The sequence below is a fragment of the Aphelocoma coerulescens genome, chromosome 2 (assembly GCF_041296385.1).
Source record: "Aphelocoma coerulescens isolate FSJ_1873_10779 chromosome 2, UR_Acoe_1.0, whole genome shotgun sequence".
Classification (NCBI taxonomy): Eukaryota; Metazoa; Chordata; class Aves; order Passeriformes; family Corvidae; genus Aphelocoma; species Aphelocoma coerulescens.
In genome coordinates this window covers 95,515,363-95,527,544 of record NC_091015.1, presented here as the reverse complement: position 1 = coordinate 95,527,544, position 12,182 = coordinate 95,515,363, and the positions used below count along the sequence as shown (strand labels likewise).

General features: G+C 36.8%; 1 protein-coding gene across 9 annotated transcripts in view; it reads left to right on the top strand.

Annotated features, from left to right (window-relative positions):
- The window catches only part of COBL (cordon-bleu WH2 repeat protein), a 169,240-nt gene that overhangs the window by 120,681 nt on the left and 36,377 nt on the right, over positions 1-12,182 (top strand). The window contains exon 10 of one of the 9 annotated variants that reach the window (XM_069004129.1): positions 3,667-5,468. The exons of 7 other annotated variants lie outside the window; for them this stretch is intronic. In XM_069004129.1, coding sequence (XP_068860230.1) covers positions 3,667-3,710 — 44 coding nt within the window. In that variant the 3' untranslated portion in view covers positions 3,711-5,468. Of the gene's footprint in view, positions 1-3,666; positions 5,469-12,182 lie in introns of those variants that run through there. One more of the 9 variants, XM_069004130.1, reaches the window with a different exon arrangement.

Below are 12,182 nucleotides of genomic sequence, written 5' to 3'. Positions count from 1 at the left end.
CCCTTTTTCCAGCCTGTTGTCTTTCAAAATGTCCAATGCAGTGTAACTAACTTATATCAAGTAAACACAACACTTGTTTGGAGAGAGTTTTGCATGTGATACTTGGCCACTGTACAGAAGCATTTAAAAATAGCCATCAAGCTTTTTTGCTTTGTTCAACTGGAAAAAAAAAAAAAAATCTGTTGTCTTGTATCAATTCCCCAAGTTTGTTTTTCTGTACTAACAATTTTTTTGTCTCCAGAGACAAGTTCCATCAAGAGTCAATGGGTCTATCAGTCTAGGTTGAAAATTACAGTGTCCTCCTTAGAAAAATTAAACCATTTACAGGAGCTGTATATTGTTAAAGGCCGTCCTGTCCTAATGGGTACATCTTTCTTGGCATCTCTTGGTAGTCCTTTGTGTGCTCTTCACCCTGGGGCATAACAGTTATCAGACAAAGAAGTACAATATTTTCCACGTCCCCATGTACTTGTGAAAAGCATGTTTTCATGCTACTTTTTCGTGCTTATCCATTGACTGCCTTTAAATCTTTGTACACAATCCAAGTCTTTGATCATGTATTATGTTCCCTGTGGGATTGCCCTGCACACCCATGTAGAGCCGATAAAAGCTGCAAAGCTCTGCACGTTATGACATCTCATGGATGCACTTCCTTTGAAGACTAGTAGGGTGTCTCCTGACTATGGGATAGAGAAATGTCTCCATTAGCTGCTAATCTGACAGAAGGTCTCTTTCGAGGACTTTATGTTTACCGAAAGTACTCTGCAGGTTGCAGCTACTCTGATACATTATTGTGGGTGTGTTTGCTGTTGATTACCAGCTAAATCGAAAGCAATATTTTTCAAATTTGTGCTGAGGAAATACAAATGGTAAGTTTTATTGGAGCTAGTGATGGAAATTAAGGAGATCATACTAACAGAAAACATGAATCTTATTGAGGATTAACCCTAAGACATCTTTACCAGCTTATGCACAGAAATCATATCATACTTAAAATCTTCTTTTTGTTCTAGATACCATCAGCTTGCCTACAATGTTTTCTTTATTAAAAATCCATTGTGGCCTTCTTTGCATTAATATTTCGCTTCATTTGAGTTTCTATCACTGTTAATTTTGCAATGCTTTCCTGATCTACCTTGCTGATCAAATACCCTTTAATCAATGCAGCCCTGATTTAATCAGTGAGATAATTTGCTCTTAAACACAGTATCTCAGCCAAAAGGATTTGATTAAGCTTGTACATAGAAACAAAATATGAGTTTTTATTATCCTCAATTTACTGAGAGCAAGAGCTTAGTGGGTACTGATTTTAGACTTAAAGCATCAGTGTTGGAGAGCGACAAGTTTTAGCTCTGTAATTATGCTATGTCCTAGCTAGATAAAGATAAGTGTGTAGATTTACACAAGAGAAGTGTGTATAGATGTACCCATGAGAGACAGCAGCATGTAGGACAGATGCTAATTACATTGCCTAATGCCACTCTGAAAGGTGCTTAGATACCGTAGCGATTGAGCTGTGTAAGAACAAGGTTTTGCAACGATGTCTTTTATTGCCTGAGAATGCCTCAAGCAGTGCAAATAAGATTTGGGTGGTAGATTCAAAGAACAACAAAATTTTTAATCTTCCCAACTCTAACCTCAGTAAATGTGTTTTCTCATAGAACAAGGTGGGGAGAAGGATGTTCTGAAATCATTCTCAAAACAGCTTTCTGTGATGAGGATTGTGGTCTCCCTTTGCTGAGTGGGTGACTGTCAACAGCAGTATGTCTTCCACAAGAAAAAATTCCCATTTAGAAATTCTGTGATATGTGGAGTTGAAATTCTCATTCCTTATGATCTGCCACTGTCTGTGAAGGGACTGTCCTTCACCCTTCCTTCCTTCCTTCTTTTCTTCCATCCTCCCTCCCTCCCTCACAGTTGTCTCCTTGTGCTCTGGGAAACACATGTTGAGGGATTTTCATTTCATAGAGAGTGGTGGCCATCACTCTTCACTGAGTTTTCCAAACTTAGGTGGAGTGTAAGTAATTTATGAGTATGAATAAGATACTTCAGCTTTTCTGTATCAAATGGTAAGAATCTCTTCCATAAACAAGAGTACAAAAGTTCCTCACAGTTTTTGCTCTTAAATCTTTTTATTCTAATTACCTGACTGTTTCACTAACATTTGGACCGGTAGAACCTTAGCTGCATGTTGTGTGCAGGTTTAAATCAATGTGTTTATGGGATCCTTTCTCCTTCCTTATCTTACTAATCAGATTGTTCATGGCCTGATTCTAAGATTGAGTGTACTTTGGGAATGCAAAGATGGAGATGGTTGCATGGTGTTTGGTTATGTCACATTGCCTGTGGAGTTCCCAATACGTGAGTTGATGGTGAGCTCTGTGCTACTTACCTGAGGTAAAGAATGCACATAGTGAAAGGCTGCTGCACCTAGACAAACAACTGAAACATGCTGCCTTGAAATGTCAGCCAGCTCGTTAAATTCAGTATTCCTGTGAAACTCCACAATCAGCTCTTTGGCTAGTTATGAGCTATCATTATGATATGCAGGAAGAAAAGCTCTATGCAAATGTATACACAGTTCACCTCCCTGTAGAGTGAGATCCTGAAGTTAAAATTTTTACTCTGGCACTGGATAAAGTGCTAGTGCTCTCAGGGTTCACACTGGGTAAGGGCTTGACAACTGATTGATTTGTAAATTTCAGAAAGTGCTCTGTCTTTGAAGAAATGAAATCTTGATTTGAACCTGTCCTTGTTTGTAACTATAAATCAAAATAGTCAATCATCACTTAATTGGGTGGTTTTTAAGGGGTGAAGGAGTGGGTACAAGCATTTTATTTTCTGTAAATGACATACATACTACCAGCTGAATAAAACCAGGTTAATTTTAAGGAACCGGGAGAACAGAAAAGAGCCTTATATCTAATTTTTAATTTTTTTTCATTATATCACTGATGAATGAACAGGTAATACAAGCCAGTTGACAAAGGCAATGACAGTTTCACAAGAAGTTCAGTCATATTTCTTCAGTCACCTTAGATATATATCTAGTCCTTCACAGGGCTAGATTCTAAGACTTGGGTTTTGTTAGCTTGAACCAAAAATGGGTTCAAGAGGAACAGAGGAAACTTCACTCTCTTACATGTAACTCTAAATCAGTTGAGAGCTGAGGGCTGCTATGCAGGGAGTTTTGCTGGCTTTTCATGGTACACTGCTTCATAAGGCACGTGTCAAGTGACCCAGCCTTTTCTTCCGTAGAGGTGGTCTTTAAAGCAAGAGCACCTGCAGGTATGGCTTAGGAGGCTTTCATTGCCCTCACTATTTTTACTCATTCAGGCAATCTGAGGTTAAAGAATGAAGTTGAATCTCCAGTCTCATCTGTCTTGCACCTTCTGGAGAATTAAAATTCAGGCCAGGTAAAGCAGAATTCATAGACATACTGCATATCAGTAGGTCTTGTGCTGTTAGGATTGAGTTAGCTTATACATGAACCCGGGGAGTTAGTCTCAGAGCATCTGTGGGATTCCAAATTTTAACACACGTGCCCATGCACCTACACATCCTTTGGGCATCTGATATTTTAATGTTACTGAGCATGCTAGCCATTCTTCTCACTGACCTACACAATACTTATAATTTTATTCTTTTACTCTTTTCCCCCAACAGTTTACTGTTGTGCATCATTCCCTTCATACTCCAAGCGTGTCTGACAGACCTTGCCTCTCCTCCTATGACCTTCATACTTCTGAACCTCCTGTTGCCTCTGCTACCCTGATTCTTCTGTTGCCTTCCTTCCTCCCCAGCTGGAAAAAAAACCTGTCTTTTTCTGACTGAGATTTTGGCTTCTTTTCTTTTTAAACTCGCACATTCTCTTTTAATTACTATTGATTATTTTTGGCTGTGGTTCATACTCATTTGTGAGATGTATGCTCCAGAACTGAATGGTGTGTTACATAAATCTATATACCAGCCTCAGAAAGATTATCTGTCATTCTTTTCCAAAAGATTCTCTTTATTTTGAGACATGGTTCAATTTGATGTTGCAAAAGAGTGTAGGTTTGGGACAGGGTGTCTTAATTTTCATATTGTTAAAAATTTTAATGAAAAGTTTCTAAAAACATTGGTTTTTTCTTTCTATTACTCTAGGTATAAAATTTTGTATTCTCTACTGTTCTATCTTCCTCTTATTGCATCTATTTTGTTCCTTTGAAACAAAACTAGAACTGGGCTGGGCATGGCCTAGTCAAGTTGAAGTGCAAGATTCTTTCTATATCTTAGCTGTCAATCAAGCTGTCAAGAAAAAAAGAAACAGGAAGATCTGTTGCATCTATAAGGGGCTTAAAAGGAATACCAAGAACCAATACCAAATGCACTGATTCATATTCTTTGCTTCTGCTTTCATCCTGATGCTTAATAGAGTAATTTTATCTTGGTGCTGGAGACATCCTGTGGAAATCAAGGTGTGTGTTCTATTTCTGTAACAAAAGATGCAAACACTGTTTGCTCAAGAGAAATCTCGTTCCACAAGTCTCCTTTTTGCACTTGTACTAGGAACAGTCAGTGAGTTTTAATTAAAATATCATCTATTAAGTTTATACTTGGCAAAATCTTCTTTGTACTGAAGGAAGTTCTACATGAGAACGGCCCATAAGACATATATTTTTAATAATCCTGAGCTACAAACATAGGCTTTATGAGTTGTAATGTAATGGTGCACACACCCAGAACTATTCTGACCTCGCATGTACTGTGCTTTAAGACATTCATGTTATTTAAATGAGTGACTTGCAATACATAACTCTGATTTAAATGATGAAAAATTATTGTTTTACCCTCAAGCAAATAATCATGTTAATCTTGAATCCTTTCCAGGTAGGCAAAATGGAGAATAAGAAAGCAAAGCATTACTACAAATAATATGAAATATGACTAAAATGGGATTTGACAGTTTTTAATATAAATACGACATGTAGTTAATAAGTTTTAAGTGATGCTTTAGAAAGTATACTTAGTACCCTAAGGGTCTTCTAATAAAAGTGGAGTAGATTTGAACTCTCTGAGCTGCCAGGTACTTTGTAATACCTTCTTAAGACAGGACAATAGTTTAATTGTAAGTCTTCTCTTAAAAAAAAAAGCCAAGGTGTTCACAATGTGAAGATTAAGAACCTAATTTACCCATTCTCATTACTCTATTACATCCTATTTGTAACTCTAGAGTTACCTGGCCCATGGAGTTCAGACTAGGGTAAAAGTAATGAAGTGGTGAAACAAAGTGTTTTATATTGAGTACAACATACTGTGTAGTGTCAAAGCAGTTCTTTCCATTGACACCATTTTTTTGCTGAAAGGTGGCACAAGTTTTCAAGAAAATCACATTTTTAAAGAAAAAATTTCCTTGCTTTGAAAGGATACAGCTATGGCTCTTCTCCACATTGCTGGCATGTTTCCTATGAAAAGCAGTCTCTTCAGGTAGCCTCCTCAAGCTCTTAAAAGCTGTAGGTAAAAACTCAAAAAGTTCATTATTTATACTTAATTTACTTTTTCTTTTATTAAAATGCAAAATTTACCTCTAAAATATGTTTGTGGGAATTAACACTTTTTGTGAAATCCTAGGTAAAATATTTTAAAGACCAGCTTAAGTTAGCCAGCTCTGCCTTTCAGGACTTTAAAAAAAATCATTGCTTGTGTTCACTCATATTCTTTGTTTATTATGATTTCATAAGTTACAGGTACGTATATACTATTAAACAGAACTTACCAAAAAAAATAGAAGAAAATTTTTTGCATCTTTACAAGAAATCATCCTAGTTGTAAGAAATTATACTATGACATTAGCATAGTTTGAAACCTCGCAGTACTGTACATGGTGTCAGAAAAAACCTTCAGTGACACTCATGAAATCCAAATCTGTGGAGTGGAATGGCACAGATACTCTGTCTCAGAACTGTTAATCCATAATACCATGTGTGCAAGGAGGTAAAAGGGTTAAGCAAAGCACGATTGCAGGACTGGGAACTCACTGGGAGTTTGTTCATGAGCAACAGCTCAGCCCTGAGGTACAGTTGGGGAATTCCTGTTTGTTCCAAACTTCAGCTCAGGATTTGTAAGGGCTCCTCAACCTGGCTTCTGAAAGAGAATGAGTTTTTCTGTCGTGCAATAACAGGAAGGAGTATCAGTTTAGGTCTCCATCTGTTTGATGGAGTCTTAGGTTAGCAGTGATATGAAAGGACATTGGCTTGGTTTTACTCCTTTTATTTTAATCTTGGAGACATTGGAAGGGTAGTGAGAATGACATGGAGAAGTTGATAACAAATTGACTACTAGAATACAGTTTTTCACCAGAATGCTATTACCAGAGTTAGTATACAACACATTTAATATAATCAGGATTTTTCTGTATTGCCAAACAGCCTTGTTCAAATGCTGTCCTTCAAGTTAAGATATCTGGGGTGAAAATCAAATAAGGAATCCAAAAAAATGGAAAATACCATTGAGCCATTTCTGGAGGACAAATAAATGCAGAGGTAACTTAAAAATCAAAACGAATTCCTGTCATACAACTCCAATGTCAGTTGACATTCCGTGCTCTTAGGGAATAAGGACAGAGGTATAATTTATGATTAAACCTATTCTGATGAATTTTCTCAACTCATACGAAATCCAGTGATCTAGAAACTGATTAAGCTTCGCGGTGCACAAGATTTTACTGAAATCTTTTTGTACATTGGTCACCAGAGGGAGCCGGTGTTGTCCCAGATTCACAGTAGAGAGCAAGCAAGAATACCACTAAAAGTGAATTTTAACCTGATAGATCTCACACTTACAAAAAGTGTTTCAGTTTTTAGTTTTTTGGAGTCGGTTTTTTTCTGCAACTAAAAAGAAAAAATACGTTTCGTTTATAGATTTTTTTAAAATCAGTTTCATCACAAATAAGAAAGTTAAGATAAAATTACATTTTCAGGTGATGCCACTGCAATGGCGTCTTCCAGATGCAAGCTCAAATCTCTTCTCCAAGCTTTCTCAGAGGATGGTGGTATATTGGGTTGGCTGTTATATTGCATGGATATTTCCTCTGTATCTATGGCAGCTGTGCAAATGGTAGTTAGTGCATGTGGTTGGTATACGTGCTTGAAACTATGTGTAAGTGCATAGGAGCAGGTCAGGTTTAGTACCAGTATAGAAAGACTGTGTTCTGCCTGGTGGATTTTATCAGCTTGAGTCTTAGAATTTTAAAATCATGACCAGATCAGTTTAGTACCCATCTTCTTTCACAGACAAATTACTTCATTTTCAGCAATCCAGTCACTCAGAGACTAAAATCCCTGATTCTCAAAACATCCTTAAATATCTTTTCTACATGTAATGCTTTCATTTTTTTTCTTACAGTTGGAATCTTTGAGGATTGAAATGAATGTTATCTTTCTTACTGGGGAGATGGATTTTTTTCCCTTTTCTAATGACAAGGCTGTAGAATAATACTAAACTTTGAACTCATTCCATTTTTGTCTTCAGAAAATGTGCTACTGGTCCAGCACTGAAAATTATTCAGAGCAGGTAAAATATGGATAAAAATATTCTAAATATATGAATGGAAAAAGGAAATATTTCTCTTCTTGTTGTTTTTCAACTGGAATTATTTAAAGCTGTCCATGGCATGTAGAGTGCTCCAGTAAGTGCCAAGGGAGAATGATGGGTAGAGAAATCATCCAGTTCAAATCGTATGATAAATTGCAAAGACTTATGATGCATTTGTTTATTAAACGTATGGCCGTCCAATCTATCACATGCCCATCATCTGTCCCTTTATTATGCTTTTTTAAAGTAAAACTCTGTGGTCATGATTCTTATACCCTCATCATTTATGTTTACAGCCAGTTTAAGCCCTCTTTATTGTTCTGTCCCAGTATGAAAGTGCCTTTTTTTGAGAGCTGGGCTCTGTTTGTGTATGTATGACAGCAGTTCTGTCTTCTGAGCTTGGCTTCCAGTCACTACCATGACTTTCAATATATATTTAGTACATGCAGTAGGCACCATTTAACGTTCCATACAAAAATACATGTTATTTTAGAAGACAGAATGGAACTTATTCCATCCCTCGAAAATTACAGCTATGTTGTTTTCTGATGTCATTGCAAAACTATGGACTCCCCCCTCAAGGACAGTGAAACAAAATTGCTGTCTCTGTTTACACACTTCTTGTTCACAAGCTTCTGCTGTAGCAGCTCCATGGGTAGAGAAGTCCGCTGCTAAAATTCATAAGAAGTTGACAAAACAAAAAGTGACATAATTAGTTCTTTGTTTATCCAGAAGAATACAGGTAATAAATGCTGATTTTTACTGAGGTGGATGAGGTGAAAGGTGATCTTGTATATTTCTCTGCAAGCATCCCCTATTTTGTTCCTTTCTTATTGCATATTCTTCTGTAGTGCTCTGGCTCCAAGTAGTAAATGACTGTTGAAAGCACCAAGGCAAAAGAAAGAATGAATGACTCTAGAAGCTGGTAACATACGGAACAGGTATCAACCACTGAGTCCTTTCTATTCCTTAAATGTACCCTGAACATGAAAGATTTTTTTTTTTTCTGTTCAGTTCTAATAAGAAAATTGTAAATTTGGGTCACCAGATCTGCTTCATTTTGACATGCCTTGAGAAAGTTCTAAGGAAGGAGTCTGAGTCCTGGGTACAGGAAACACTGATTGGAAAGTAGGGGTATTTTGTATCCCCTTACATTCCCTTACACTATGCTGCCTGCCTGTATTGGAAATAAAAGTTGTTATTTTGCAGACTTTGAGGCAGAGAAGTCAGTCTGACTGTAAGGGAGCACACTCACTTTGAATAATCAAAGAAAATGTTTCCTGGTTACCTAAGTATGGGACTGGACCCCAGTAAATGAAATAGTCTTTCTAGCCTCATTTCCTGGTATTTAGATTTTTAACTAGCTATTTACCTATTTCCTGTAGTGTGGAATAAACCTGGGCTTCCCTTTTCCCATCCTGACTGAATGTCAAGGCATTTCTCCTCTAATTCCCTTGCAGACCAGCTTTGCAATCCAAGTGGTCTGTGGATAAGCTGTGAATGTTTCTTCCAAGTGAAACAAAATTCCCTTTTTTCTTCTTCCTTAGTCAAAATAAGAGCATTTTTAACTACCAGAACTGTACTTTTAATATTTGAGTGGCATCTTGGACACACTCTGCTGCCCTTGTGTGGTGGAATGTGAGGAAGTCATCATGCCCATACACATAGAACAACTTACACTTTATCCGCAACAAGCAGGTCTAAACATCTGTGTTCAACCAAATACATGCATGTGGTACAAGTGTGTGTGTGTGACAGTGTTCATCCTGGGTGTGAATTTGAAGTTATGCCAGGTTTACACATAAGGTATGGGCCAAATCAAACTGGAAGGTTGGTATTTGAAGTGGCATTTGTAGTGCCAGATCGTACTGATTCAAACACAGGCAATGCTCAGGGAGTTACAGTAAACAAACTGTTGAAAATTTTTCTCTGTTCCAGGTAGGTGATGATTCTCATACCAAAGTGCTTTTCCATCCTTAGAGATGCTCATACTCAGCTTTTCCTATTACCACTTCTAAGTCAGTAAACACTGACTAAAATGCCTGCCTACTTTCTTCTAAGAAACTGAGAATTCTGGCCATGGACATTCACTTCTGGGTTTTCGGGCATGAGGGAACAAAAGGCTGAGAGCAGAGAGAGTGTTTCTTTTGTCAGCTCCTTTTGTGGATTCCATAATTGGTTCCTGGCATGGATAAAATAATTACTTTCTAACCATAAGCAAAGGTGGGGTGTAATGGAGGACAAAGACCTAAAACAAAAGAAGATGGAGGAAAGAACGAGAAAGGAGGACTATAACAGACAAATACAATTTTTTCTTCTAAGACTGTTGTGATTGAAAGGTGAAAATAAAGTTTCTAAATATATGGTGCCCTTCCATAAACAGCGAAAGACTGGTAGGGGATTATCTGCTTACTTGTTAGAGCAAACAAAACAACTAATTTTTCCACTTCAAACATCTAATAAAAATTGTTATTGATTTCTGATTTTTAAAACATGTAGGTAAGCATTTTTCTTTTCTCCTCCATGTTTGTTTTTTTCTCAATTTTTTACTTGACAGAAAGTTAAAAACTAAAAGGGAAATATTTTTACAGTTTGTAAAAGCATAAAACTTCATGCAGAAATAGTTTCAACTTTTTTTTCTAAACTTATGGAAACATGCAACAGCTCAATTTTTAAGGTGTGTCTATGGATGAAACAGTCATGTTTCGTGTTTCATTCAACAGACCTAAATGACCTAAATGAATATACTTCTTAAAACATAAGAATTATGATGAAATATATAAGAATTGTAAAGATTGCATGAAAAAAATAATTACTGACTTTAAGTTCAAGATAAGAGCTTTGTTTACTTAACTTTTACTTGTAAAAGACGGAGCATTTTGGAAGGCAAACAAACTGTTACGTGACTTGTTCTCCAGAAAACCTCACAGTGGACTGACAAAGACTGTAAAGGGCCACCCTATATAACTTCCTGGTGGTGTTGGAAATAGATGACACTTTGGGCTCTACTGCATGAATGTATTGGGATCTTGGTTTTGTTCTGAAACCCTTTTTGGGTACTACCAGTCTCAGACGTGTTAAATCAATGTTTAGGAGTGACATAATTTTTTTTTGCTAAGTAAAACTTATGCCACTGTTCTCCCCTAAAATAAGCAACATCTTTTTTTTTTCCAGAAGAGATCTTATCCCAATTAGATGTAATGTATGTGACTATTTTATTGATTACTTTATAGTTTAAAATTGTATTTTTTCACTTCTAAAACTCTTCCCTGCTTGCCTTCAGAGAATTAGAGCAATATGCTGATTAACTGACCAGTCAGTTAAAGAAACTTAGAGGTTTAAGTCTCCAAGTTTTCCAAATGAAAACATTTGGGTTAAAAAAAAAAAAAAAAAAAAAAGCATGCATATACTGTAATTTGCTTGTTTGCTCCACTGCCTTGTGGACATGCCCAGCTTCCTCTGTACCTGGCAGCTTTCCTGTTCTGTATTCATCATGCTAATCAATGGGATTCAGATGTTCCTGAAATAAAATCATTTGTCTTCAGTCTGCTCTTACAAAGGACACAGACTGTACTAAAAAGGCTTTTCTTCACTTTCAGAGTACATTAAATACATGTTCATAATACAAGGCTTTGGCAATGTATCGATTGCATTCTTTTACACAAAAACGTCCTTGCACAGGGAAACTCCTTGCGGTTTTTTCCACAGACTTAATTTAGTGCCTGTGAGAAAATTAGCAGGCTGAAAGCAATTGAGACAGAAACCTTTAGACTTGCATGCTGTAATGGGAAGAGTAATAACAAACCACCAGCTTGATTCTGTGCTGGTTTGATAGGGGCCGCTCTAAGGTGAGTGGAGACTTTTATAATACCATGCTGAAATTATGAGCAATCAGGAGAATTAAGGTAATGTTTGAGCATTACTGTACAAACTGTACTGTACAAAGTAGAGCAGTGGCCAGTCACACCTGCTTAAAAATTTTCCAAACACACTCCTTGTGTAGTGGTTTTAGGAAAAGAAATTAACTGGGTTTTTGGAGTTTAAAAGAGAAGGTGCCTTTTTTTTTTTTTTTAATTGCCATTTTGGTTTTTTAATTAGGGATAAGAACAGAAAAGAGAGAGGGCAATAACGAATAAAAAAGGGAAAAAGTAGATGAAGATGAAAATCACAGGAGCTTGAGGTTCTTGCTTTTCAAAACCAAAATGGATGTTAGGATTTGAGAACTTCTCCCTTTTTTCTTTCTTTCTTCTTCGTTTTCTTATTTTCTTCCTCCAGACCCCATCGATTCCTTAAGCATTTCTTTTGAACTTCTGCATTAATGACTGAGTTCTCTGATATCTAAACCCCACCATGCTTGGAGTTGCAGTTTTGCTATTGTTCATAACATCCTTCCCTCAGTATCCCTGGTAAATTACAGAGAATGAGCTTTTATGTCAACACATGAAGAAAGTCTCTGTGCTCTGTCCTACCTCTTTATTACAAACATCTGGAACTGAACATCAGACTGTTATTCTTCCTGACTCATTCAGGAGAAGCTGGTAGCCAGTTTAAAAGTTACTGGAGGGTTTCATAGACAAAACCTAAAACAGGGTGACCTTCTCAGCCTA